This window comes from Tetranychus urticae, chromosome 2 (genome assembly GCF_039701765.1).
Source record: "Tetranychus urticae isolate SD_2017Ah chromosome 2, NJAU_TeUrti_SD_1.0, whole genome shotgun sequence".
In the NCBI taxonomy this organism is placed as follows: Eukaryota; Metazoa; Arthropoda; class Arachnida; order Trombidiformes; family Tetranychidae; genus Tetranychus; species Tetranychus urticae.
The window spans coordinates 16138891-16166877 of record NC_142959.1 but is presented as its reverse complement, the minus strand read 5'-3'; the positions used below and the strand labels follow the sequence as shown (position 1 = coordinate 16166877).

The 27987-nt window shown below is 33.3% G+C and overlaps 6 protein-coding genes across 7 annotated transcripts; 5 read left to right on the top strand and 1 right to left on the bottom strand.

Moving 5' to 3' along the window:
• The first annotated feature begins 301 nt into the window (after positions 1-301).
• LOC107365491 (retinoic acid receptor RXR-alpha-B) lies at positions 302-9633 on the top strand. Its single transcript, XM_015933011.3, has 5 exons — positions 302-514; positions 4745-5036; positions 7868-8025; positions 8431-8576; positions 8889-9633. Exons 1-5 carry the CDS (start codon positions 418-420, stop codon positions 9486-9488), a joined length of 1293 nt encoding a protein of 430 aa, XP_015788497.1. The 5' UTR covers positions 302-417; the 3' UTR covers positions 9489-9633.
• LOC107365527 (RNA binding protein fox-1 homolog 1-like) lies at positions 2899-6523 on the bottom strand. The gene is made up of 5 exons (XM_089268293.1): positions 6465-6523; positions 6352-6357; positions 4659-6127; positions 4156-4559; positions 2899-3578 (listed from the first exon to the last, which is right to left on the bottom strand). Exons 1-3 carry the CDS (start codon positions 6521-6523, stop codon positions 5710-5712), a joined length of 483 nt encoding a protein of 160 aa, XP_089124419.1. The 3' UTR covers positions 2899-3578; positions 4156-4559; positions 4659-5709.
• Positions 9634-11722: 2089 nt separating the features above from the next.
• On the top strand, positions 11723-12711 carry LOC107371853 (uncharacterized). Its single transcript, XM_025160269.2, has 2 exons — positions 11723-11901; positions 11974-12711. The coding sequence occupies exons 1-2, from the start codon at positions 11834-11836 to the stop codon at positions 12509-12511; spliced, it is 606 nt and encodes a 201-aa protein (XP_025016037.1). The 5' UTR covers positions 11723-11833; the 3' UTR covers positions 12512-12711.
• A 3062-nt stretch (positions 12712-15773) lies between these two features.
• Positions 15774-17557, top strand: LOC112538576 (uncharacterized). Its single transcript, XM_025160257.2, has 2 exons — positions 15774-16026; positions 16100-17557. Exons 1-2 carry the CDS (start codon positions 15956-15958, stop codon positions 16707-16709), a joined length of 681 nt encoding a protein of 226 aa, XP_025016025.2. The 5' UTR covers positions 15774-15955; the 3' UTR covers positions 16710-17557.
• Positions 17558-24008: 6451 nt separating this feature from the next.
• Positions 24009-25043, top strand: LOC149093997 (uncharacterized). The gene is made up of 2 exons (XM_089267162.1): positions 24009-24307; positions 24397-25043. Exons 1-2 carry the CDS (start codon positions 24240-24242, stop codon positions 24743-24745), a joined length of 417 nt encoding a protein of 138 aa, XP_089123288.1. The 5' UTR covers positions 24009-24239; the 3' UTR covers positions 24746-25043.
• Positions 25044-26287: 1244 nt separating this feature from the next.
• Positions 26288-27491, top strand: LOC107365509 (uncharacterized). 2 transcript variants are annotated; one of them, XM_089267161.1, is made up of 3 exons: positions 26288-26463; positions 26535-26655; positions 26686-27491. In XM_089267161.1, the coding sequence occupies exons 1-3, from the start codon at positions 26396-26398 to the stop codon at positions 27070-27072; spliced, it is 576 nt and encodes a 191-aa protein (XP_089123287.1). In that variant the 5' UTR covers positions 26288-26395; the 3' UTR covers positions 27073-27491. The 2 variants fall into 2 exon arrangements, with proteins under 2 accessions (XP_089123287.1, XP_015788522.1); XM_015933036.3 differs by having other exon boundaries at positions 26535-27491.
• Positions 27492-27987: the final 496 nt, after the last annotated feature.

Sequence of the window (27987 nt, the reverse complement as noted above, 5' to 3'; positions counted from 1 at the left end):
TCTGAGCTTTTCAGACACACTCAAACTGAGACTCTTCTCTCTTCCCTTTGTTCACACAAACTCACTAGCGCATTCTCTTCCTCCCTCCCGCCTTTACTAGTCCCACTCAACTCACTTTCCCAATCAAACACTAACCTTCTCAATAAAAAATCCCTCACCCTTTCCTTACATCTCTCTCTCTCTCTCACTCATTCACTCATCATCTTCATCTTCATCACTAACTCACTAACTCACTGGCTCACTCCAGGCGTCTCTCGCCCTCTTTCGTTCGTACGATAACCACCAACGTCAGAAAACAATATTTCAAAGACTGACTTGGTTAGAAGTTGAACGTCAATATCTTCTCTCTCTTTCTCTCTCTTCTCACTCTTGTATATATATCCACATATATATCTAAAGTTATATCTTATCTATGTTATGTACAAAAAGGATAGACCCAAATTAAGTGTAACAGCACTTTTATACCAAACTTCAAGTCCAAATACTTGGGGCCAACCAAATTCACCTTCACCAGGTTAGTATTTTTTAAATTCAATGCCTCTTATTGACCTTTACCATACCTTTACCAAATAAAAAGCGAGAGCAATCAATAAGAACGTGATGAAAGTTAAACTTATGCCCACATGATGACTCTGAGGGCTTTACAATTCAAGTCAATTGTGAATCAACATCAATTTTTATCGTTAATTGTTTAATCTCATCTCTTAATTTCTTAATTTTTCATGTTTACTTTTCCTTTGGTTTATATTAAGCGTCCTCCAGTGGGCATAAGTTTAACTTTCATCTTGCTCTCCTTCATTACCTTAATCTTTCAATTGAATTGACTATTCAGAATAGTATTTCAACGAAATTTTTTTCGGTGTCAGAAGATGGCGCGAGAAAGAGACTCTTTCTTTTTACTTTCTTTGCAAATTTTTTACTCTCTTTTTCTGTTTCATTTCTGTTTCATCCTTTTCAATCAATATATCAATACATCTTTACAATTTATAAAGTTCAAAGTATGAAATTTTTGCGGGAAGATTATGAGCAAACTAAACAGGTTCTAAAGAAAATTTTTACATTGGATGAAAGTTATGATTGAACTACGATTGAAAACATAGTCAGGGTTTGATCAGAATTCAGGTTACTGAGAAATTAGCGTTTAAACAGGGTAAAGAAAATGCAGAATCCGTATCTTTTACTATTGACTTTGGGGGAAAAACTTTTTGGTTATTCAGGTTAGGGTTTATTGGTTCATTATGTGTAAGAGTAAAGAGTTAGGTGAAAATTCTGGTGCCTCAACTGTACAGAAAGAGACCAATGTTTCAACTTTCAACTCGATTGTCGATGAATGTTGATCAGAGTAACTTTTTATTCAAGAAGTGGAATCAGTTTTATGTCTTCACAATCAAAGAAGGTTCAACTCTCAATCCGAACGAAAAATTTTTAGTTGTGCTCAAAGGATGGCTTTTTTCATTCCAAAATGAATATCATTAATTTGGCAAATCTAAAGATTTCAACTTTTGGATATCTTATTCTGGCAATGTTCCTGAGAAAGTCATGTTCAGGGTGGTGGGACAAACAATCCGTATTCTAAGGCATTGTGGAGGGAAGCGAATCAAGGGCATTTTTTCAATTTAATGACGTTATGCTTTGGATCACTTATAAGTGCCAAAACTCTGACTTTCGAGTTGAGAGTTGCAACCTGGTGAACTTTCAGTGACAAGAACTTGAACCATTTGTGTGATTAAAAAGTTTATCTGATTGAAGTTTATTGGTAAAATCACTTTCAAAGCTCAAACAGATTTCATTTTGTTCAGCTGTAGAACTAGATTTTATTTTAGTTTTTATTTTTCGCATTGACAATGGTTTTTCATCAATAATTTGAGTCTTTAAATGTGAATTGAATTTATCGTATTCAGTGAAAAGAGATTTACAATCAGTCATGATCAGAGGCTCCGCTTGTCAAATTAAAACAATTAATATTAGACAAGACTTTTTTGACTGCTTTTTAATGTATTTGATGTGTTTTTAATCGATTTCAATGATTTAGATGCTTAGATTTCTCATTAATGATGAATTGATGATTTAAAAGAAAAATGTCATTTTAACCAACAAAATCTAAACTAATCAGGCGACGGTTTTTGGGACTATTGTGGTTGCAATATATTTCTGAATTCATTCATTTTACGGGAATTCACCTTAACATAGTGCAAATGGCAAATAAATTGTCGTAGTATAATGTTGGACGAATCTACTGGTAATAAAAATAAAACAAATTTATCATTAAATTAATTGTTGATATGATATGCTCTGGTAGCCATGGTATGAATACATTCATAGTTTTAAATGTTACCTCAGTGTGGTAACCTTAAACATAATCGTCATTATATTCATAATACGATTAGCTTATTGATAATTATAATAAACATTGCTTTTCCTCTGTAAAATTGAAAGGCTTTAGATTAATGTGTTTGGCGGATGAGAAGCTCAATAACCTTGATTAACTTTTTTTAATATTCGTTACCAGTTATTTCAAGTCTATTGTTCAGTTCATTAAAACTCAATAAATTTTTCTTTCATTTTCAATCGATTCAAGAAATCATGATGTAAGTCATTCAATATAATGGGAAAGTCTTTTTGATATCAGCCAATATTGTGATCAATACTTAAACCTTCGCCAATCAATTCCGATGATTATGGCCAAAAATGAATCATGTTTTAACTTACAATTAATAATTACGTTGTTGATAATTTGTTGTCAACTCATTCTCTACGTTAATTTTACTTTTTATTCAGTATCAAATGAATGAACAAAAAGTGAATGCAAAAATAAAATGATAGATCGGGTTGAAAGAACTGGTTAAACCAGATAAATCTTCTCATCGCAGGGGAATATTCAACTTATTAGACATTGAATATCAGTAATTTTCGTCTGCATTTTATTCAATCAAAATTAAGCATTGAAGCTATCTGTAAATTTTCTGGCCAATCTAATAATATGAAAGAATAGTTGACTTGAATTTGTGTGAATCCAATAAGAACAAAGATTAAAGCATTAATCTTTGAATAAAAAGGCATCTTTTCATAAACTTTGAAAGTCATGTATAACGATGTAAATATTGCTTATCGTTTTCAATCATGTGTCCAATGGATGATAGATTCGACTCGTTTTACTTGGGTCAATCTAAAATGTTGCTTTATCTCGATGATAGAAGATGATGATCATCTAATCAAACCAACAATCGTTTTCCACATCGTTAAATATTGAACATAAAACCAGCTTGAATGAATCCCACCACTTCATGTTACTGTATGCATTTATATGAATTGAATTCTTTAACATGGAAGTTACTTCGAACCAGAGATCATTACAAACTTTTTGGACTCTGTTTTAGTCTTATTGAATAATATGATCCATCAACATGATCATCATCTCTGAAGTTTGTTGTGCAACTCATGTTTATAAAGATGTGTGAGAGTCAAGTCCACCTTGGATTCTAGTCTCAAACTTCAGACGAAAACCGGAATTCCTTGAAGGTGGCCTTGCTTTATCAAAAAAAAGTTTACGTCACTTAATACAGCAATGGGTATTTAAGCTAGAAAAAAGATATAATAGTTGAAATTAGCAACCAAACACACCAAAAAAAGAAGATAGAGAAAGAATAAAAAATGAAAGGCAAGATTCAGAAAGTAACGATGATGATGATAATGAAAAAAAGGAACCAAAGGGAGTAGACTTATTTGGAGACTAGAGCCAACAATTGTAAAATTTTAACTTAAGCTACTAATCTAATTATTGTTTTTTTTCAAAATTTTAACTAACAAGACCAGCAACTTGTAAGAATTTTACAAAATTTAATATTGATGAACATGAACAACAAAAGACCATAATTTCTCATCCTTTTATCGTTAATTATAAAAACATCAGAGCAAAAATTCAATCGGAATCATTCATATTTTTCTGATGGAAGTATTAAAACTGCAATAAAATGGTCTAGTAGCTTAAGTTAAAGTTTTAAAAATGTTTACTTTAGTGTCCAAATGAGTCCAAACCGTTTTACTTTAGTTGGTTGTACAACAAAAGAATTGAAAACAAGACTGGAAATGATGAAAAGTGAGACTGAATTTTTCTTGCTCATTTGTCTGTATTCAACTGAATGAATCTTTCCTTACTTCACAATGTAGTATTATTTAGAGAAAGCAAGGTAATCCGTTTTTTGCTCAAAAACTGGCAACTTTCTTCCTTTCGTTTCCATGTCACTTCCTAGTAACCTTGAAATTAATGTCTGAAAAAGCCAACGTTTGGTTGAGACCAATGAGCTTGATTCCCTGTGAATTTGTAAACACGTTTACATCCATGCATAATACACACTTTGCTGACCCAGTCCATAATCATCATCAGTAGCAACAGCAAAAACAACAGCATTTACTTTGTAATTTCTTCTCAAGGTAGAAGTAAAACCAGAGAGAAACATGATTCCTTTTCAAACCCAAATCACCTTGAAATTAATGTCCTTGCCACAGCCTAAGTTGTCTTCCGTTTCCGTATTCCAATGGTTTGATAATAATTAAATCATCTAGAGTTACAAATGAAAGATTCAGAAAGTTAATTTAGAGTCAACTGTCAATTAGCTGTCAGCCTTTCACTTTATACAGCGTCAGGTTTACTCGTTTACCTTAATCCCTTTGAACTTTAAAAATTGAGATCAACGCATTTACAATATGAAATAATCCTTTTTTTTCTTGGTTCATCTTTTGACAGTTGCTAATGGAAATACCGTTGGGCTACCTGGTACTCCTGGTATCAACTCACCAACTCCCATTAGCGGACCCACAACGTTAACTTATCCTGGTAACGGAGATATAGGAGGAGGATTAAACAGTACTCAATATACACCAGGTCCACCAAGTAACTCAATCAGCTTACCATCAACACCAGTTGCCTCACCTTCACCAACACCTCGTTATCCTCCAAATCATCCCTTGAGCGGATCTAAACATCTCTGTTCAATATGTGGTGATAGAGCATCTGGTAAGCATTATGGAGTGTACAGGTAAGTGATTATAAATAACCAAAATTGGCAAAAACTGGCCGGTGTTAGACAAAACATGAATACAGCAAACAAGACAATAAACCTTGAATAAGAAATACTTTTCAAACTTACTTTTTTTCACTTTACTGTACACTACTCTAATCTAGACAGATTGAACTTTCCGAATAACTTAGCTAAGTTCCAAGATTTATGGACGATTTGGTTGAAACCAAAGTCAGTCTCCAAAAAGACAATTAATAAGATGACGATTGAAGCAAATTTAAGGTTTACTCTTTATAATATGGTGAATACTGATTTAATAGTCAGCATTGAGAACCAATTCATGTCTATCAAAATTATCATCAGCAATACAAAATGAATTAATTAGAACATGAATCTAAATAATTGATAAGAGGAAAATTATCAAAGCAATAGTTAACAGACTTCTCTAACTAATATCATAACATTGAAGGGTATATTAGAGTTTCGCTCCTGATGGACAAGAAGAAGATCAAGAAAAATTTCACTGTTTGTGTGAACTAAGGCTGGTTTAGGAAATTTTGCCAGAATATCTATCGGGAAGCTCCGATTCCATTAATTACAATAAGAAAATAAATGCATTTTAGAAAAAATTAAAAGAATTGATTTTAAGTTTAAGAAGAAAAGAAATCTGAAAATAGACGTTAGAAGTTAATTATAAACCTCGAACTGATGAGTTGGTATTTGATATGGAGAATCTGTCAAAAATGGCTGAATATTCTTTTGGTTTCTTTGCTTGACCTTTAACAGTCGCGTCATTGACTTCTATTTTTCGTCCTTCCACTGTAATACCATCTAACTCCTTTTTGGCTCTCATGGCATCATCAGAATGGGCAAATGTGAGAAAACCAAATCCTTTTGAACCTCTTTCATTGAAAATAATTTCAACATCTAAAATGGGTCCATAAGCACCAAAAAGTTTCCTTAAATCAGGTTCTCTGAATCTAAAAGGAATATTGCTTACATGGATTCGTTTTGGTGATCTATCATCTCCACTTGAACTGCAACCACCAATACTTTCACAAGAAGAAATGGAAGATCTTTCAAGAGATTTATGAACAACTAAAGGGTGTCTGTATAATTATGAGCAGAGGTCCATATGAATAACACCATAGATATTATTTTATTGTCTTATTGTCGTTATATTAAAATATTGTCTAATTATTCTGACCAAAAATTGGTGTTGAATGTGGCTATCCTTATCTTTTCATTATTTATCTCGAACCAATTAAATTTTGTATGGATTTAGACCTCTGTTCATAGTTATACAGACACCCTTTAATTATGTTTCTTTTACCTCAGTCTGATACCTTATTCCATTAGTCTAAATACACTTTTCCGTTTCCTTTTCCTTTTACGCTGACCATTCGTGGTTTCTTCAGTTTGATGATTTTTGATCACCAATCTTGCCCATTATTAGACCATTTGATAGGGTTTGTTTGTTCACTTTCAACCCACCAATTCATCATTTTTGGATCATCGCTCGTCAACGCAAATAGTCTTTACTTGTTGAATGAATAGCACTTCATTTCCCGTAGGATATACACTTTTTGTTTCCCATTTTCTGCTCTGATGATCACCTTTCCTTGTAAATGCACAACTTTCCATCTTTTGACAAACTTGATTCCTTTCTTTATCCCTGATTGAAAAGAGAAACAGTTCATCATTAAGTCTGGTACCTGAACCATGGTAATTTTCATCAATAGACATTTTCCCCTCATCATCAACAAACTATGAGTTCATCACGATGAGTGAATAGGAGTAAATGCAAAATGAAAATTTACTTTAAGGCAACAAATTCAGCCGAGCTTGTATTATTTTATTGTTTCAAGTTGAGCATCATTTATGACAGCATTTTCCACTTCTTTATTAATTGTTAAATTACTTACCTTGTGATATCTTTACTGACAAGTTTCAAAAAGTTGACATTACTGACAAATAACTTAAAATCCAATCTCTTTTTTTGTAGATCCAATCATTTTTAAATGAATTGAGCTTGATTCGACATCCAGAATTTGCAGCTCAAATCCAGAACAATTGTCTAATTATTTTTCATTCTCTACGATATAAACCAGAAAAAAATCAATAATGATTTCGATCATTAACAATTAGATGAAATTAGACCGTTATATTGAACCAAGATGCTCGGATACACTAGTAGTCAGGGTTAAGTAAGAAAATCGGACATTTTTCTTCGTAGTCGCCATCTAACAAGATTCATCTGAGACCTTCAAGATGGAATTTAATTTGTCATAGTTTGCTATTGTTTAGTGTCTCTGAAAACTGTTTATGGCGACACTTAAAAATTAACTTAACTGTGACCCTTTTTGTTAACTTAACTCTGACTACTAGTGTAATACCACTTTTTACTGGTTAACCACAGGTTTTTAACATTAATTGATGTCAACATACAGATCGAATAGATTACCTCCTTGATTGTCCTGCAGGATTTACTTCAGATCACTTCACCATTTAAAAGCTTAGCGAGTCAAATACGGATGAGTCTCCAAATGACAGAGAAAACAGTTTTAAATTTAACCAAATTAAATTAAAACTAAAAAATTGTACAATTGTAATGAAAAATTTAGTTGGTGTAACAACTAACTCCCTCTTCTGTCAATAAATTTAGTGACTGATTATGTAAGCGTCTGTATTCAATAGATGGCGTGAGCTTTTCATGTTTCTGAAAAATTTTCATTGAAATTGTTTTTGTTTGAAAACTGAATATCAATAATTAATTGCTTTTATAATACAAAGGTATATCAATTTTGAATATTTAACTTATTGATTTTTATTTCTTTTTATATTCACAGTTGCGAGGGTTGTAAGGGTTTCTTTAAGAGAACCGTTCGCAAGGATCTTACTTATGCCTGTCGTGAGGAAAAAAATTGCATTATTGATAAACGCCAGCGAAATCGATGTCAATACTGTCGATATCAAAAATGCCTCATTATGGGTATGAAACGTGAAGGTAATGTATTGCTAATTATTTTCTGATCCTCTTATAACTAATTAACTTCATAACTAAAACACTTGCCTTTGGTAATTACTCTAGAACCTGCAAACCTGAAAGGTTTAAAGTATTAGATAGATTTATCTACACTGTAATCCTTTTCTTGAGTCTACTTAGCCCAAAGACAATGCATTTTGGAGTTTAAGATTTGGTTTGAGTTGAAAATGGTTTTGGGCCAATATTTAATTATCTGTGTTGTACCTAACAAACATTTTAACAACAAAGTTATGATGTGAATAGAGAATAGAATGGAAGTTTTGTGAAATCTTTCTTAAGCAAGAAAATATTCAAAGTTAATTTACCCTAATAATCCTGTGAACATCTGGTCATCTTATTAAATTTATTTATTGTTTCTTTCATTAGCTGTCCAAGAGGAGCGACAACGGAATAAGGATAAGAATGACAATGAGGTAGAGAGCACGAGTACAAGTCATAATGATATGCCAATTGAAAGGATTTTGGAAGCTGAACTACGAAGTGAACCTCGAAATGATAATCTTGATCTCAATGTAAGTATATTGGGGAACAAACTTGTTTACCCAAGAAAGTGAAAGTTTTTTGACTTAAGTTACGCTAAAAAGGAAAAGGGAAGCAAGTCTTTAAAAAATTAGCGAGAAATGAATTTGCAAAACCAAATCTTTTTACTTAGGAAGTGATCTTTGACAGAATATTCAAAAGCTTTTAGTTCCTTACTTAATTGAAAATGCTGAACATGCAAAAAGATTGCCTCTAATCAATCCGTATATTCAATTATTAATAATAATCTTCTTTTTTCCCATTCTTATTATGAATGTTTACCAACTAATTAAACAACTAATCAGGATTCAATACCAAACATTTGGCAAGCAGCTGATCGTCAATTATATCAATTGATTGAATGGGCAAAGCATATACCGCATTTTTGTGACCTTCCAATCGAAGACCAAATAGTTTTATTGAAAAGTGGTTGGAATGAACTTTTGATCGCTGGTTTCTCTCATGCATCTATGAATGTTAAAGATGGTATTGTTTTGGCCACTGGACTTGTGGTACATCGTAATTCAGCACATCAAGCCGGCGTAGGTGCTATTTTTGATAGAGTATTGACTGAACTGGTTGCCAAGATGAGGGAACTGAAAATGGATAAGACTGAATTAGGTTGTCTTCGATCTATTGTACTTTTCAATCCCGAAGCGAAACATTTAAAATCAATTTCCCAAATTGAACTGTTGAGGGAAAAGGTTTATGCGGTTTTTGAAGATTATTGTAAATCAACTTATCCTGAACAAGCAGGTCGCTTTGCTAAACTGTTGCTTCGTTTACCCGCTCTTCGATCCATTGGCCTTAAATGCCTTGAACATCTCTTTTTCTTCAAGCTCATTGGAGATACGCCTATTGATAAGTTTCTTCGTCAAATGCTGGAAAACACTTCCGACCATTAAATTATAAATCTATAAATAAATTGCTATTCTATCACTAAATACTATCAATTATTGTATATTATTATTATTTTCATCATTATTAGCACTAGGAAACGCAGCGATCAACTGCGTATGATAAATTAAATTCGCATTTAAAAGATTCAAATTCTTAATGAACTTATTTCAGTTTGAACAGTGTTCTCATATGTGTTAGATTTTGCAAAAATAATGTTGCAAAAGATGTGGATCCTGGCCCAGTCAACCAATTGAACTTACCTAATAGTATAGGTGACCAAAGGACAAGGTTCAACTTATATTGTTGTTCAACAACCAATTGAACATCAACTCAATGCTATAGGCAAAGGCTCGTAACCTTACCTAACATAACTAGACCTTGCTCAGTAGGCAATGCCTACTGTCGATATATTGCTAAAACAATGTTATTTTATTTTATTTGGGAAAATCATGTCAATCGATTGTCAAAGCTTATGGTCTTTTCGAGTGAAAAAAAGGAACTAAAAAAGATAAAAAGAGTTGAGAAGAGAAAGAAAAGGCGGAAAAGATGCAATTATGTTTTCACTCAACTTGGTGTTGCCTAAAATAGATTAACTAACAAAGGGTTAAAATTGTTGACCAACATGACCAAATATATCCTTGTGCAAGGTCCAAGGTTAACCCTTCTCTCTCTCTCTCTTTCCCTTTCCTTTCCTTTTTACTCTTCTTCACCTCATTATAATCTTCATCTTCCATCACTGACCATAACCACTTTTAGACATCATCATCTTTCTGACCCAAAGGTTTCAAAAGCACGGTTAAACTCAAGTAATAGAAAATGAAAAACTCTTCATTTCTCTTACAACCCTTTCTTCATCCTTTCATCATCTTCCGTCATCATCTGGTTCTTTTGTGTTTGCATGTGTCTGCTTGACCATTACTTATGAAATATGAAAAATTGTTTGTTATCCAAACGCTGCACTGAGATGGACAAACAAACGGACTGGACAAAAGATTGTTATAAATAATAGTTTTCTTCCCAATATTTCATCCATCCAATTTAAAGTCAATATTTTTCTCATACTGAGTGGGTTCTAAGAAAATTTCAGCATATGAATAAACTAAAATTTCAAAAATAGTCAAAGCTTTCTCGGAAATCAGGTTACCCAGAAATTGACTTTCGAGTTGCGAACGGTCATCGTCATTGTCAACATTATTTACTATTACTAATGATGATTGCTCAGTGTAAAAACAGAACTAATTGAAATAATGCAAAATAGATAATTTTTGAAAGTTTTCTGATAAAACAACTAATCACTGATAAAGATATTGACTTAAAAATTGAAACACTTAAGTCAATAGTCGATGAGTTAAGGGTATGTGCAAACGTATTGCAATAATATCATTTGGTACTCAACCATCTATGGCAGTCTCTATGCAATCAAATATTAAATATTAAATCAAATAAGACAAACCATACATACACTGGAATTGACCTTTGAAAGCAAAGGAAAAAACCTAAAAGTTGATTAATTTATCAATGATATTGAAAGTTAAATGAAGTGAAAAAGTGTCCAAATTATATTGTTGATTGGTCAAGTACATAAATAACAATGTTTAACATTAGATAACAATAAATATTGGCCTTTTTGGTGTAACAATAAATGTTGATGAACATTAAGTTTGTCAAGAGTAATGTTTATCTGCACAAATGAGGAAATAATAAATTGCTTTGAGTTTATTTTATTGCAGTAAATCGTTATATTAAAGGTTAAAGGAGGTTTCGATGACCACGATGAGGATACTGGAAATAGGTAAGAATGAAAAAAGAAGAGAAGAAGCAATTGTATTTCCGATCAATGTTTATGTTGACCAGAAAAAAGGTTTACAAAGACAGTGTTGAATGTAAGTTTCAATGGAAGGTTAACTCAGCAACAGGCAATACTGACCATTGGCCATCTCGTCAATAAGTCCAACTGTTAAACCTGTAAACCTTACTTCTTCTTCTCAAACTAATAACTCCTTTTTCACTTGAATAACTACTTTGCTATTTTCAGCTATAATGCAATCTATGATAATAAACGGTTGAGGAGGAAGGCAAAGGGTAAACAAGAAGAGGATGAGAAAAGACGAAGAATAAGAAAAAGTGTATTGAGTTGGTCATTGAGCAGAGAGAGGGGAGAGGAGGGGAAGATGAGAGTGAGCAAGGGTGGCCAGGAATAAAAGAAGTGAGTACTTTACTTGATCCTCCAATTGTCATTACCATTTTAGCAACTGACCATAACATTGTCCTGTTTCATCAGCTCTTAGCTCACAAGTCTCGTATTCTCGGTGCCGTTGAGCCTTTTAACATCATTTAAGTTATCATCATCATGAATCATTTTCCTTTTGGTTTTAAATTTTCAGCTCCAACCCCACCAGAATCACCACGACATTTTGTGTAAGTATCAAGCTTTAATTGAAATCAAATGACTTGTTATTAACCTCATTTTAACCTTTCTTTTGTACACAGTGATGCACCATTGGATTTAACTTCATCAAGCAATTCACCTTCACCACCGACTCTTATGCTATCATTGCCATCATGCTCATACCAGGTGCCATCATTACCATCATGCTCTTATCAAATGCCATCAACATCATTTAGTCATTCATCGCCATCAACATCCAACCCCAAGAAAAACAAAAAATTTGATGATTTTGAAGAAATCGCTACTCCAACAAAGCGGACCAAGAAAAACATAATTATAAATCAAACGGATTCAAACCAATCGGCCCCATCGCCAACACCTTCATGTGTATCATCTGTATCGTCTACAAAGAAAAGAACCAAAGTTCCAGATGAACTCAAAGACGAAGCTTATCGCTTGAAACGGGACAAAAACAATATTGCTGCAAAAAAGTCTCGTGATGCTCGACGAGCTCGAGAAGAAGAGACACAAGTGAAAGCTGATACACTCGAACGTATTGTACTTATATTAAAGACGGAAAACGAAATGTTGCGACGCGAAGTGGAACAACTCAAGGGTTATAGCATGGACGAAGAATAATGTTAATTGTATTAACTTGATTAAGGTTTCCTCAATTTTTTGCCTTTTACAAAATTATCTCATTTATTACGATGTCTTTCAACAAGGTCAACTTTTCTTTAACGTTCCATTCACTTTTGTATTGTTAGACACTTTTTTGTCTAACAAACTCTGGACAATTGGATATTGCTCAATTATAATAAATAATTTTTTGTAAAGTATTTGTATTGGTCATTCACTAATGATTGAATGCTCAAAAGCAAATACTGTATTTTGTGACCTTCAATTTGGAAATCAAGAAATTTCATTGTAAAGTGATTCAAATGAAATTTTAATCGCTATTTTCTTGCATCGGTAAATGGATGTTAAAACGGTATTGTTTTGGCCACTGGACTTGTGGTACATCGTAATTCAGCACATCAAGCCGGAGTAGGTGCTATTTTTGATAGAGTATTGACTGAACTGGTTGCCAAGATGAGGGAACTGAAAATGGATAAGACTGAATTAGGTTGTCTTCGATCAATTGTACTTTTCAATCCCGAAGCGAAACATTTAAAATCAATTTCCCAAATTGAACTGTTGAGGGAAAAGGTTTATGCGGTTTTTGAAGATTATTGTATTAATGAATCAACTTATCCTGAACAAGTGCTGGCCATTGAACATTGACCAGTTTCTTCGTCAATTGCTGGAAAACACTTCCGACAATTAAATTATAAATCTATAAATAAATTGCTATTCTATCACTATATACTATCAATTATTGTATATTACTATTTGCATCACTATTAGTACTAGGAAACGCGCACGATAAATTAAATTCGCATTTAAAAGACTCGAATTCTTAATGAACTTCTTATTTCAGATTGAACAGTGTGCTCATATCAAGATTTTGCAAAAAAATTGTGGAGAAAGGTATAATTCATTGTAATTAATGTCGATTGAAAGGTTCTAGTCAACCTCAAAGCAAAATTTAATGAAAACTAATGTTTCTTACAGTTAATTTGTAATTTGTTAAAAGACTATTTTTCAAAGTTTCTACAGAAACAAGAACAACAAACTCACTGTTATTTATCAAAATGAACTGATTTTGTCCAAAATATAATTACAAAGTTAACCTTTATTTTAACTGTTAAATGATGCATGTGAGTTGAATCCAATTGTCGCTTTTGTGTAAAATCTTATCAAATAATTAGTCCAAAACATTGCGGACAATACCTTATTGATTGAAAATCATAGGGATAGCCAAATTCATGAAAACTCAACAACAGATTGATCACAATCTTCTATCTCTTTGTCCAGTAAACTAATTGAACTTACCAAATAGTATAGGTCACCAAAGGACAAGGTCCAACTGTTCAACAACCAATTGAACAACAACTTAATGCTATAGGCAAAGGCTCGTAACCTTACCTAACATAACTAGACCTTGCATACAGCCTTGTTAGTAGGCAATGCCAACTATCTACATCTATCTGTATATAGTGCTATAAAACAATGTTATTTTATTTTATTTGTACGAATTACGCCAACCGATTGTCAAAGTTTATGGTCAGTTCGGGTGAGAAAAAGGAACTAAAAAAGATAAAAAAGAGTTGAGAATAGAAAGAAAGGGCGAAAAGATGCAATTATGTTTTCACTCAACTTGATATTGACTGAAATAGATTGACTAACAAAGGGTTAAAATTGTTGACCAACATGACCAAATATACCCTTGTGCAAGGTCCAAGGTTACCCTTCTCTCTTTTCCTTTCCTTTTTACTCTTTTTCGCCTCATTATAATCTTCATCTTCCATCACTGACCATAACCACTTTTAGACATCATCATCTTTCTGACCCAAGGGCTTCAAAAGCACTGTTAAATTCAACTAAAAGAAAATGAAAAAACTCTTCACTTTTTCCATAAACCCTTTTCCTCATCCTTTCATCATCTTCCGTCATCATCTGCTTCTTTTGTTGTTTGCATGTGTCTGCTTGACCATTACTTATGAAATATGAAAAATTGTTTGTTATCCAAATGCTGCACTGAGATGGACAAACAAACGGATTGGACAGATTGTTATAAATAACAATCTTCTTCCCCATATTTCATCCATCCAATATAAAATCAAAATTGTCGCTGAAAAAAAACGAATCGCTAATATCGCTAAAATATTGTCCGGTTTAGTTTCATTCGAAGTGGAAAATGTTTCACTTTTTTGATTTTTGTTCGTCTCCAAGTCTCCATTTCTGGCTGTAAGACATTTGTTTGGCATTAATGAACAATGTCAATCTGTATGTGATCATACAGGGTGCAAATTAAGTTTCTAGGCAGTGGATGGGAAATAACGGACTAAAATGTATTATGCTCAGAAACTTTCTTTTCTTATTATACGCTGTGTAAGAAGTCTTAATTGACCTTTGAAAGCAAAGGAAAAAACCTAAATGTTGATTAATTTATCGATGATATTGAAAGTTAAATGAAGTGAAAAAGTGTCCAAATTACATTGTTGATTGGTCAAGTACATAAATAACAATGTTTAACATTAGATAACAATAAATATTGGCCTTTTTGGTGTAAACAAAGTAACAATAAATGTTGATGAACATTAAGTTTGTCAAGAATAATGTTTATCTATGGATATTGATAGGCTAATTAATTATAGTTAATTAACTCCGTCAAAAGATGGTCTACATGCACCTACATCGATGCTCTTGTGTCCTTAAAATTATCGAGTCTATTGGTTCAAGTCAAACTTATTCAAAATTGAAGCAAAAGTCAGTTGTAAAAAAACAAAAGTACTTTTTGATACCCTAATAAATCTGACCATTTAAGTAGTTTTATTTGATTTAAGCAGCTTTGTATTTGGCTGTATTGACTTTGGCCGTTTTGGACTTGGCTGTTTTGGGCCCAAACCGATTAAGCAGTAGATTCAACTTTCAATTCGCGGCTGTTTTCTGTTTCCCCTCTACAGCTCTACATAGTGATTTCATCATTTACTTATCTGAAAAATCTGAGTACTATGATCGTGATGAACAAAATGAAATTTAAGTTTGAACTTTGGTAACGATTTCATTGAAAACCTTCGATCGGAAAATTTTTTATAATGCAATATATGATAATAAATGCTTCAAGAGGAAGCAAAAGAGTAAACAAGAAAAGGATGAGAAAAGAAGAGGAAGAATAAGAAAAAGTATATTTTTGAGTTGGTCATTGGGAGGAGAACGAGCAGGGGGAGGATGAGAGTGAGCAAGGGAGGCTCTACATAAAAGACCTATTCTTGGTCATCCAGATCATAATCATCATATTCTTGGTTCATTTTGACAACTGAACGTTACTTACAACTTGTGACGTTGTTAGTCTTGGTTATCCAACTCTTAGCTCAGTCACAATCCTACCGAAGGTGTTTTACCATCAATTTGAGTAATCATCTCATCATCTTTAATTTATTTTCAATCAGTTTTAGTTCACTGGAAACTCAGTACATAATGAACACTGGAAATTTTTTCAACTTAGGAGCTTCAGCACCAACACCACCAGAATCGCCCCAAAATTTTGTGTAAGTTTAACTTTTTCATTTGAATCAAATTACAGGTTTTAACATTAACTTTTTAACTCTTTTTTGTTAACAGCGATTCGCCACTGGACTTAACAGCAACATCATCCAACTCCATCTCATTCCCTTCGACATCAAGCACGGTTCCATCAATTCCTTCGACTTCGTCTTTTGTCCCATCATTCCCTTCGACATCAACCTTTGTTCCATCAATTCCATCAACTTCGAATTTCGTTCCATCATTTCCTTCGACATCGACTTTTGTTCCATCTTTTCCCGAAGTTTCTCCTTCAACATCAACAGCAACAGCGTCACGAAAAAAAAGATCTGTTCCATGTAAAAGAAAAGTCGTCAATTATCGATCTGATTTGGCTGCAACGCATTCGAGCGATAGCTTATCACCTTCGCCACCAAGCCTAACGGAATCTTTACCATCAGTTTCTCCTTCACCAACACCTAAGAAAAACAGACAATCGGATACAATCGACAAAACGTCTGATGAATATAGAATGAAACGGGATAAAAATAATATCGCTGCAAAAAAATCTAGAGATGCTAGACGAGCACGTGAAGAACAAACAGCTTGGAAGGCCGAGCATTTGGAACTATACGCAATCAGGCTACAGGCCGAGAACGAAATGCTTAAAAATGAACTTAAGCGGCTGCAAGAGTCTAACACGCAATAAAACTTGAAACTAACACGAGCTGCAAAATAAGACAAGAAATGGACACAATCGTGAAAATTGTTGACCAAATATACCCTTGTGCAATGTCCAAGGTTAACCCTTCTCTCTCTCTTCCTTTACTCTTTTTTGCACTCATAATCTTCATCTTCCATCACTGACCATAACCACTTTTAGACATCATCATCTTTCTGACCCAAAGACTTCAAAAGAACGGTTAAATTCAACTAAAAGAAAATGAAAAAACTCTTTATTCCTCTTTAAACCCTTTTATTCATTCTCCCGTCACAAAGATTGAATGTTTCTGGTCCACCTCAAAGCTAGATTTCAATAAAACTGATTAAAACAATTTGAAATTATTTGTAAAAAGACTATTTTTTAAAAGTTTCTACAGAAACAAGAAGCAATCAGATTTTCACGATCTTGTCCATCAGCAGCCACAACTTCACTGTCGTTTATCAAAAGTGTGCGATCAATTCAATCCTCATTTAAACACCCAAATTCTGAATCAGAAATTTTGTCTGATGGGCAATCTTTGATGAAGTTGACTTCGAAATCGGTCATTTGTTCATGAATTAATGAATTGATATTTTGACTTTATATATTGTATGGATGTTTGGATTGCATTAGTACTGAAAATAGCTTACAAATTGTTAGTAGTTATTCAAGCGTTGAGTTACTTTGAGAGAGAAACAGAAGTAAGGGTTTACAGGTTTAGTTGGACTTATTGAGGAGATGGCCAATGGTCAGTATTTCCTGGTGATGAGTTAACCTTCAATTGAAACTTACATACTTAAATGTGGATTGACTTTATCGTAGACAGCCAAAATAAATTTGCGATCAGTGACTCATCGGTGGCTCAACTTGTAATTTATTAAGAAAGAGTCTCTTTCTCGCGCCATTTTCTGACATCAAAAAATTTTCGTTGAAATACTATTCTGAATAGTCTATTCAATTGAAAGATCAAGATAATGAAGGAGAGGAAGATGGAGGGATTTTATTGAGAAGGTTAGTGTTTGATTGGGAAAGTGAGTTGAGTGGGACTAGTAAAGGCGGGAGGGAGGAAGAGAATGCGCTAGTGAGTTTGTGTGAACAAAGGGAAGAGAGAAGAGTCTCAGTTTGAGTGTGTCTGAAAAGCTCAGAGAACTTCATTTTTTTCTTCTTTTTTTCTCTTCTTCTCACAATATCTAACTGATTGAGTAAGGGAACTCGAAGAGAAAGTAAAGTTATATTTGCCTTTTTCCTTTCTTTCCGCCTGTAACCTTGAGAATAACTGGGGAATGACTTGCTAACGATTTGAAACTCTGTCAATAAATTCTCTGTCAAACGTACTCTGCTACGAAATTTTATCAGTAAATTGCATTTATTAAGGTAAATCAGGTAAAACAGAGGGTGGTACATGTTTATCGGGTAAGCTTTGAGGGCACTTCACCTAAAAATGCTGGTTGTTCTTTTTACTTTTACATTTGGACCTTTGTTACGATCTCTATAGAACAATAAAGGATGATACTGTAACAAAAGGACATGGTTAGAGGGTGTGGAGATTGATTCATTCAAAAAACGAGAGTAGAAAGTCAAAAAAAACTATTGAATTATTCATGTGAGTTGAATCTAACTGTCGCTTTTGTGTAAAATCTTGAAAGATTAGTGCAAAAGCATTGAGAGTCATACCTTGTCGATTAAAAATTATAAGGATACCAAATTGATCATAACTCTTCGATTGTTTGCCCAGTCAACCAATTGAGCTTACCTAATAGTAAAGGTGACCAAAGGACAAGGTTCAACTTATATTGTTGTTCAACAACCAATTGAACAACAACTTAATGATATAGGCAGAGGCTCGTAACCTTACCTAACATAACTAGACCTTGCATACAGCCTTGTTAGTAGGCAATGCCAACTATCTACATCTATCTGCATATAGTGCTATAAAACAATGTTATTTTATTTTATTTGTGCGAATTACGCCAACCGATTGTCAAAGTTTATGGTCAGTTCGGGTGAGAAAAAGGAACTAAAAAAGATAAAAAGAGTCGAGAAGAGAAAGGAAGGGAGAAAAGATGCAATTATGTTTTCACTCAACTTGGTGTTGCCTAGAATAGATTAACTAACAAAGAGTTAAAATTGTTGACCAACATGACCAAATATACCCTTGTGCAAGGTCCAAGGTTAACCCTTCTCTCTCTCTCTCTCTCTCTTTTCTTTCCTTTTACTCTTTTTCGCATCATTATAATCTTCATCTTCCATCACTGACCATAACCACTTTTAGACATCATCATCTTTCTGACCCAAGGGCTTCAAAAGCACGGTTAAATTCAACTAAAAGAAAATGAAAAAACTCTTCATTTCTCTTACAACCCTTTCTTCATCCTTCCGTCATCTTCCGTCATCATCTGCTTCTTTTGTGTTTGCATGTGTCTGCTTGACCATTGCTTATGAAATATGAAAAATTGTTTGTTATCCAAATGCTGCACTGAGATGGACAAACAAACGGATTTGACAAAAGATTGTTATGAATAACAACTTTTTTCCATATTTTATTACCATAAATGCACTAAAAATAACTTTTATTGATATAATAAAAGCTCTGGAATCGAGTCTTTTATCGCACAAAAGGGTTGCATATTGAGGTAAAGAAGTTCAACCAGTGAGTTCAATAATGTCATTGATTTGATTTTAACGACAGTTTCGCCTCTTTCAGTTTCACTTTAAGCATCACAACAAAGCACTAATCTATCCAATATAATCCTTTAAAACTAAAACAAAAGTCATTGATAATAAGAGTCAGCACAAGCTGATTGACTTTAATCTCTTTGGTCACTTCGTGTCAATACTTGATATTATCAAGTTGATAAGCAAATGACAAGTCTTTAAACATTGAGTTATTTTAAGAGTATAATCATGAATAATGAGCTGCTAATGGACAGTGTTTGACATTTACTCGATGTGCTACTCTTATAATCTGGCTAACTAAGAAGTGAATCTCGAAATGATAATCTTGATCTCAGTTTTAGTATAATTGGGGACAAAACTGTTTCAGGTTAAGGGTTGGGTTCAAAACCGAGAAAGACAAAACATCGAAAGCAAAATAGAGAAAGTCAAAACCTCGAAAAATATCGCATTTTTTGTATGAAATTAAAATGTTCAACTTCTTTGGATTTCAATCGGTTCGTAATTGAAGGAGGGAATAATTGAGGGAAAAAGTTGTAAATTCAATGAAATAATTGAGCCAATTCAATTTATTGCAAAGGGTGTTGAGATTCATTTCTGAAAATTTATCTGAAGATGAAATGACAAAAGTAAAGATTAACCAAAATACACGAGCAAATACAAGTGACCGATTCATCGTCATGTTATCACAATTTGCCATCTTCATTTTCAGATAATTTTGTCACAAATAAACCATAAAACCCTTGCATTGAAGCATTGTGTTTAACTTTCAGAAAAAAACTAATCAGTTCAAGCAGATTCTTTATTTTACCCTTTGCTATTTTGATTTCACTGTTTTCACCATTTACCGATCAAATAAATATGACAATCGAGCAAAGAAACGAGTTTCATTGATATACTCATAAGGATAACCAAATTCATCACAATCTCTTTGCCCAGTCAACCAATTGAGCTTACCTAATAGTATAGGTGACCAAAGGACAAGGTCCAACTTATATTGTTGTTCAACAACCAATTGAACAACAACTTAATGCTATAGGCAGAGGCTCGTAACCTTACCTAACATAACTAGACCTTGCCCGGTATCATAGTAAAGGGAGTTGCAATAAAAGCCTTCAACAGTGAAAAGGTAAAAGAGAAGATCCAAAAAAACTAGTTTCGCTTAGTTGACAAGAAAAATTTGATTAACCAGCAATTAACCTTGTGATCACTGATCGCATAATTTGATCAATCCTCGCAACTCTTAACTCCTCTTGTTGGACTTACAACTTACTTACATTTTTGTTTTCCCTAATACGCAAAAAAAATGATCAAGAGCAGTGGTAAACATGTGTAGGCTCATAAGATACACTTTCATGGCATTTAATCACTAAATATAACTAAATTACCGACAATTTGCTGAAATCGAAAAGTGGTTAATCGCCTAATAACGCCGAAAAGGTCGCTGTCGGTGTTTTAACTTATGCTAAAGATCAGAAAATTAACTTAAATTGGATTAAATTCAACGATTCTCATGAAATCCATGCTGTCCTTAATACCATGCATCATAGTGTGATTCTTAGTGCAAAAGCACATTTGCAATTATTTGTCGGGCTATAATTGAAAAATTATCACTCAGATTCTTCTAGATTGTGACGCTCGAACCAATCGTTAAATTTTACTGATTTTAACGTTGAAAATACTGCAACAGAAAATGAACTTACCACTATTGACAACCGAACATATAAGTAACTTTGTTCAACGAAATGAGCCTCGAAATAATGTGATAGTCTTGATCTCAATGTTAGTATAATTGGTGAGCAAACTTTGTTATCACTGTTATAAGCCTTTCACTAATCAAATGTTCCCGTTATGCTTATACCGTGTTTCAATTGGGCTGCACCAGTTTATAAATAGGAGGAAATGCTATTTTTCTTTGAGTATTTTCAGTGAAAATGGTTCGTAAAGTTTCATTAGGTGATCAAAAAACATTTTTCCTTTTTAGGAAACATTGCTTGCCTTACGGAGTTGGTTTATTGTGTCTGTAGCTTTCTTTATACCTTTATTAAAACACAAACAAAGATAAAAAAGAGTTGAGAAGAAGAGAAAGAAAGGGCAATAGATGCAATTATATTTTCACTCAACTTGATATTGACTGAAATAGATTAACTAACAAAGGGTTAAAAATGTTGACCAATATGACCAAATATACCCTTGTGCAAGGTCCAAGGTTACCCTTCTCTCTCTTTTCCTTTCCTTTTTACTCTTTTTCGCCTCATTATAATCTTCATCTTCCATCACTGACCATAACCACTTTTAGACCTCATCATCTTTCTGACCCAAAGGTTTTAAAAGCAAAAGAAGATGAAAAAACTCTTCACTTTTTCCATAAACCCTTTTCCTCATCCTTTCATCATCTTCCGTCATCATCTGCTTCTTTTGTGTTTGCATGTGTCTGCTTGACCATTGCTTATGAAATATGAAAAATTGTTTGTTATCCAAACGCTGCACTGAGATGGACAAACAAACGGACTGGACAAAAGATTGTTATAAATAACAGTTTTCTTTCCCATATTTTATCCATCAAATATAAAGTCAAAATTGTTCTCATTCTGAGTGGGTTCTAAAGAAATTTTAGCATATCCTGAAAGCCATGAATGAACTACAATTTAATAAAATAGTCACAACTTTTTCGGAAGTCAGGTTACTAAGAAATTCACATTCTACGGAATGGAGTAAAACAGATTCCGTATTCAAAAGCATTGTCAAAGTATAACAATTATTTCGACAGTTTCATGTTGTGATATGTTTTTTTGGCGATCAAAAAAAAAGTGTGACTAAGAACTGTCATAATCAACTAATCAATAAAAATTTTTTGAAAACTGATATAAACAGATGAAATCTTTTGTAACCTGCTTCAGCTTCTATCAGTTATTGCCAGTCAGTAAAAAAATACTGAAACGCGATTCATATATTTAAGTATCATAATACAAGTTACTGATGCGACGTTCATTTGGTATTCAACCATCTATGGCAGTCTCTATGCAATCAAATATTAAATATTAAATCTGTAATATAAGTCTTACAATACGTTAATAAAATAATGTATTTGAATGTTTGAGTGATGCAGTGATTAAGTGATAGGTAGATAAGGAGATGAGATGAGCCAGTATACGTTATTAATAATATCGTATGTTAAAAATAATGAAACCAATAATTGTCTTGATACCAGAATTGTCCAGCGGTTTTTAGATTAATTTTATTAGATTTTGATCAGTCTAGTGTTGTATTGTTCCAATATTTTCAAGGAACAAGAACAAAAAATGTTCCTAGTTAAAATCGAGAACAAGAACAAAAACAAGAAAAGTACAAATCGGAACAAAACACTAAAACTGAGAACAAATTTTTGTGAAAATTTTAATTTATCAACAGATTTTGACCAAAATAGGGTTTGACTTGAATCCCTCTAGGATTACTTTACTAGGAAATAGGGTTACTTTAGGCACACATTTAGCATTTTATTGCGTCACCTTTGTTTTTTTTTCTGTTCTAGATTTGGGTTGCTCTGTTCCTAGGTTGTTCCTAGTTCCGATTTTTTCGGAGCAAAAAAACGGAACAGAGCAAAGAACAATTGTTCCTGGCGCTGGAGAACAAGAACAATACAACAATAGATCAGTCTACCAATCTTTTAGAAATTTTAAAATTAAATTCTTGACACAATTATAGCTAATTATTAACCATTAAAAATGAGAGTCCTTATCCTTGTTAAATCTAAACCTTCTTTTCTTTTCTTAGCCAACAATATGGTTTTAGTTGGAAATGACTTAAGTTAATTGTTGAAGATAATTAAACAAAATTAAACATTTAACAAAAAGGATTAATGAGCAGCAAGGAAAGATTCTAAATGAAAATTGAATCCACTGATGTTTACTATTACAAATCAAAGAAGATACACCATATACACTCGACGTGACCTTTGAAAGTAAAGGAAAAAACCTGAATGTTGATTAATTTATCAATGATATTGAAAGTTAAATGAAGTGAAAAAGTGTCCAAATTATATTGTTGATTGGTCAAGTACATAAATAACAATGTTCAACATTAGATAACAATAAATATTGGCCTTTTTGGTGTAACTATCAATGTCGATGAACATTGAGTTTGTCAAGAATAATGTTTATCTGAATAACTAAGGAAATAATAAATTGCTTTGAGTTTATTTTATTGCAGTAAATAGTTATAATAGAGGTTAAAGATGATGGCGATGACCACGATGAGGTAGAAAAGGTAAGGATGATAAAGAAGAAGATGAAAAGAAGAGAGGAAGCAAATGTGTTTCCTATCGATGAGTGTGTATTTGGACCAAAAAAGGTTAACAAAGACAGTGTTGAATGTATGTAAGTCTCAATGGAAGGTTAACTCATCAACAGGCAGTATTGACCATTGGCCATCTCGTCAATAAGTCCAACTGTTAAACCTGTAAACCTTATTTCTGCTTGCCTCTCAAAGTAACTACTTTTTCACTTGAATAACTTTTTTGCTATTTTCAGCTATAATGCAATATATGATAATAAATGCTTGAGGAGGAAGGCAAAGGGTAAACAAGAAGAGGATGAGAAAAGAAGAAGAGGAATAAGAAAAAGTATATATTTGAGTTGGTCATTGAGAAGAGGAGGATGAAGATATGCAGAGGATGGAAGATGAGAGTGAGTAAGGAAGGCTGAAAATGAAAGAAGTGAACACTATTCTTGGTCATCCAACTGCCCATTACCATTTTGGCAACTGACCATAACTGTGTCTTGTTTACCAGCTTGTAGCTCACAAGTCTCTTAGTAATAGTGATCACTGCCGTAGAGCGTTTTACCATCACTGTGAGTAATCATCATGAACACTTTTCCGAGTTTTTTTCGAGTTTCAGCACCAACACCACCAGAATCACCATTAAACTTTGCGTAAGTTTTTACTTTTAATCAGATTATAACCTGAGTATACCTTGAGTATAAGTTTTAACCTCATTTTGAAACACTTTCTTTGTTAATAGTGATGTTCCACTGGATTTAACTTCATCATATTCCAACATGAGTTATTCACCTTCACCCCCAAGCCGAACGCCATCTTTACCATCATATTCCCCATCACCCTCATTCACATCCGAATGCCGAAAAAACAAAACTCCTGAACAACTTAAAGACGAAGCTTATCGCTTGAAGAGGGACAAAAACAATATTGCTGCAAAAAAGTCTCGTGATGCTCGGCGTGCTCGAGAAGAAGCCACGAAAGAGGAGGCTGAAAGACTCAAGCATATTGTGCTCATATTAAAGACGGAAAACGAAATGTTGAGACGCGAAGTGGAACATCTCAAAGGATCTATGAAGGAGAGACAAGCTTGATTGTATAAAATTGATTAAGGTTTACTCAATTTTAGCCCTTTCATCCAATTCCTCATCTCATCTATTAGGATGCCTTTCAACAAGCTTCAAACTTCCATTTACTTTTCTATTGTTAGACATTTGTTTTGCCTTACAGACACCAGACTATTGGACATTGCTCAATGATAATCAACACTTTTATATTGTACAGTATTTGTATTGGTCATTCACCAATCAGCTAAACTATTTATAGAGCAGACAACTAATATCATTCAATATGTGAACAAATAAATATCACTCTCACCCACACTTCACTTAACCTTACTGTTGGTCAGCCTCTCACATTAACCCTATGGCTCGTTTGTTTAGCAAAATAGCAGCCGAATGGAGTAAACCTTATTTAACATTAAATCATTAATAGATTGGGTCTCATTAGCAAAATACACTGGTTTGGACTCATTTGGACACTAAAGTAAACAGTTTAAAACTTTAACTTAAGCTACTAAACCAAGAATAGTTTTTTTCAAAATTTTAACCAAGAATTGACCGGGGACTTTCACAAAATTTATTAATAATATTGAAGATCGTGAACAACAAGTAAAAAGGCCATTTTATTCTGATTTCAATACTTCCATCTTTATTAAGCCTTGAGTCTTAAGTCAATAGTCGAATAGATAAGGGTATGTGCAAACCGATTAACATAGTATCGGGATAATGATAAGATGTTTATTTGGTGTTGAACCATATGCAGTCTGTGTGTCAGTCTAAATGCAATCAAATATTATAAGACAAACCATATACACTGGCATTGACCTTTGAAGGCAAAGGAAAAAACCTGAATGTTGATTAATTTATCAATGATATTGAAAGTTAAATGAAGTGAAAAAGTGTCCAAATTATATTGTTGGCTGGTCAAGTACATAAATAACAGTGTTTAACATTAGATAACAATAAATATTGGCCTTTTTGGTGTAACAATCAATGTTGATGAACATTAAGTTTGTCAAGAATAATGTTTATCTGAATAACTGAGGAAATAATAAATTGCTTTGAGTTTATTTTATTGCAGTAAAGTATAATAAAGGTTAAAGATGGTGGCGATGACCACGATGAGGCTACTGGAAATAGGTAAGAATGAAAAAAGAAGAGAAGAAGCGATTGTGCTTATTTGGACCAAAAAAGGTTAACAAAGACAGTGTTGAATGTATGTAAGTTTCAATTGAAGGTTAACTCATCAACAGGCAGTATTGACCATTGGCCATCTCGTCAATAAGTCCAACTGTTAAACCTGTAAACCTTACTTCTGCTTCTTAAAGTAACTCCTTTTTCACTTGAATAACTACTTTGCTATTTTCAGCTATAATGCAATCTATGATAATAAACGGTTGAGGAGGAAGGCAAAGGGTAAACAAGAAGAGGATGAGAAAAGACGAAGAATAAGAAAAAGTGTATTGAGTTGGTCATTGAGCAGAGAGAGAGGGGAGAGGAGGGGGAAGATGAGAGTGAGCAAGGGTGGCCAGGAATAAAAGAAGTGAGTACTTTACTTGATCCTCCAATTGTCTTTACAATTTGTAACTGACCATAATATAGTCTTATTTTATCAGCTTTCAGCTCAAGTCTCGTATTCTCGGTGGCGTTGAGCCTTTTAACATCATTTAAGTTATCATCATCATGAATCCTTTTCCTTTTGGTTTTAAATTTTCAGCTCCAACCCCACCAGAGTCACCACGAAACTTTGTGTAAGTATCAATTTTAATTGAAATCAAATGACTTGTTATTAATCTCATTTTAACCTTTCTTTTGTACACAGTGCTGCACCATTGAATTTACCTTCATCAAGCAATTCACCTTCACCACCAACCCTTACCAACGCACATAGATCACCTTCACCACCAACTCTCATGCTATCTTTATGCCATATTTCACCATCAAGCTCTTACCAGATGCCATCATTACCATCATGCTCTTATCAAATGCCTTCAACATCATTTGCTCACGCATCGCCATCAACAACCAGACCCGAGAAAAACAAAAAATCTGATGATCTTGAAGAAGTTGCTGCTCGAACGAAGCGGACCAAGGAAAACATTACCGCAAATCACTTGAATTCAAACCGATGGGCTCCATTGCCCACACCTCCACGTGTATCTTTAGCGTCTATAATGAAAAGAACCAGAGTTCCAGATCAACTTAGAGACAGTGATTATCGCTCACAGCGAAAAAAAAACATTATATTTGCAAAAAAGGCGCGCGAAGCTCGACTAGCTCGAGCGGAATATATTGCGATTATGTTATACAGAGAAAACGAAAGTGAAGTGGAACATCTTAAAGGCATGGACGAAGCATAATTTTATATAGAATTTTATTGACTTCATTAAGATTTTTTAAATCTTTTGCCTTTTCTTGAATTTCTAATCCCATTTATTACGATGTCTTTCAACAAGGTCAAGTCTCCAGTCATTTTAATACATTTTTTTTGTCTAACAGACTCTGGACACTTGGATATTGCTCAATTATAATAAATAATTTTTTGTAAAGTATTTGTATTGGTCATTCACTAAGATTGAATGGTCAAAGCAAATACTATATTTTTGTGACCTATTCGGACCCCTGAACTTTTGCTTCGTTTATCCATTGGCCTGCGATACCTTGAACATCTTTTCATGCTGGAGATACATTTATTAATAAGTTTGTTTGTCAAATGATGTAAAACACTTCCGACCACTTAATAATAAATCCATAATTAAATTGCTACTCTATCACTATATATCATCAATTGTAATAAAGTATTACTATTTTCATCATTATCAATATTAAAAACTCATCAACAGTGAACAAAATTGAGCATCAAAATCGTTTGTCGTTCTGCAAACAAAGAGTTTTGTGTTTTTTGAGCAAACATTAATTAACTGTTGCATTCAATCGCTCTAGTGAATCCATTCTTTCATATTTTGTACAGTTTTTGAGACATTTTTGCATAATTTGAGATGGAAAAATCAATGAAGTTGAAATTTAATTATCGATACTCAAACAAGTCAAGCAATTTAGAAATTCAAAAAATGTAAAATTGAACGAGAATTGAACCCAAAACCTCCATAGTTACACTCATCATTCTCTATCGATTGACACCTGACTCGTTCAAATCGGTTTGAGGCATGTCGTGGGGCTCACTTAGTCCCGTTAGTCTAACGCATTCTTAGGCTCTTAATTTTTTAGTTCAATGCGTTAGACTAAGAGAGACAGTTAAGATAAAGGTAAATTTT

Coding starts and splice junctions, on each gene's coding strand:
- LOC149093997 (XM_089267162.1), top strand. CDS start 24,240: ATGAACACTTTTCCGAGTTTTTTTCGAGTTTCAGCACCAACACCACCA. Junction 24,308..24,396: donor GAATCACCATTAAACTTTGC/GTAAGTTTTTAC, acceptor CTTTGTTAATAG/TGATGTTCCACTGGATTTAA.
- LOC107365527 (XM_089268293.1), bottom strand. CDS start 6,523: ATGATGAATTGGTGGGTTGAAAGTGAACAAACAAACCCTATCAAATGG.
- LOC107365491 (XM_015933011.3), top strand. CDS start 418: ATGTACAAAAAGGATAGACCCAAATTAAGTGTAACAGCACTTTTATAC. Junction 8,026..8,430: donor TATGGGTATGAAACGTGAAG/GTAATGTATTGC, acceptor TTCTTTCATTAG/CTGTCCAAGAGGAGCGACAA. Junction 8,577..8,888: donor ATGATAATCTTGATCTCAAT/GTAAGTATATTG, acceptor ACAACTAATCAG/GATTCAATACCAAACATTTG.
- LOC107365509 (XM_015933036.3), top strand. CDS start 26,396: ATGAATCCTTTTCCTTTTGGTTTTAAATTTTCAGCTCCAACCCCACCA. Junction 26,464..26,534: donor GAGTCACCACGAAACTTTGT/GTAAGTATCAAT, acceptor TTTTGTACACAG/TGCTGCACCATTGAATTTAC.
- LOC107371853 (XM_025160269.2), top strand. CDS start 11,834: ATGAATCATTTTCCTTTTGGTTTTAAATTTTCAGCTCCAACCCCACCA. Junction 11,902..11,973: donor GAATCACCACGACATTTTGT/GTAAGTATCAAG, acceptor TTTTGTACACAG/TGATGCACCATTGGATTTAA.
- LOC112538576 (XM_025160257.2), top strand. CDS start 15,956: ATGAACACTGGAAATTTTTTCAACTTAGGAGCTTCAGCACCAACACCA. Junction 16,027..16,099: donor GAATCGCCCCAAAATTTTGT/GTAAGTTTAACT, acceptor TTTTGTTAACAG/CGATTCGCCACTGGACTTAA.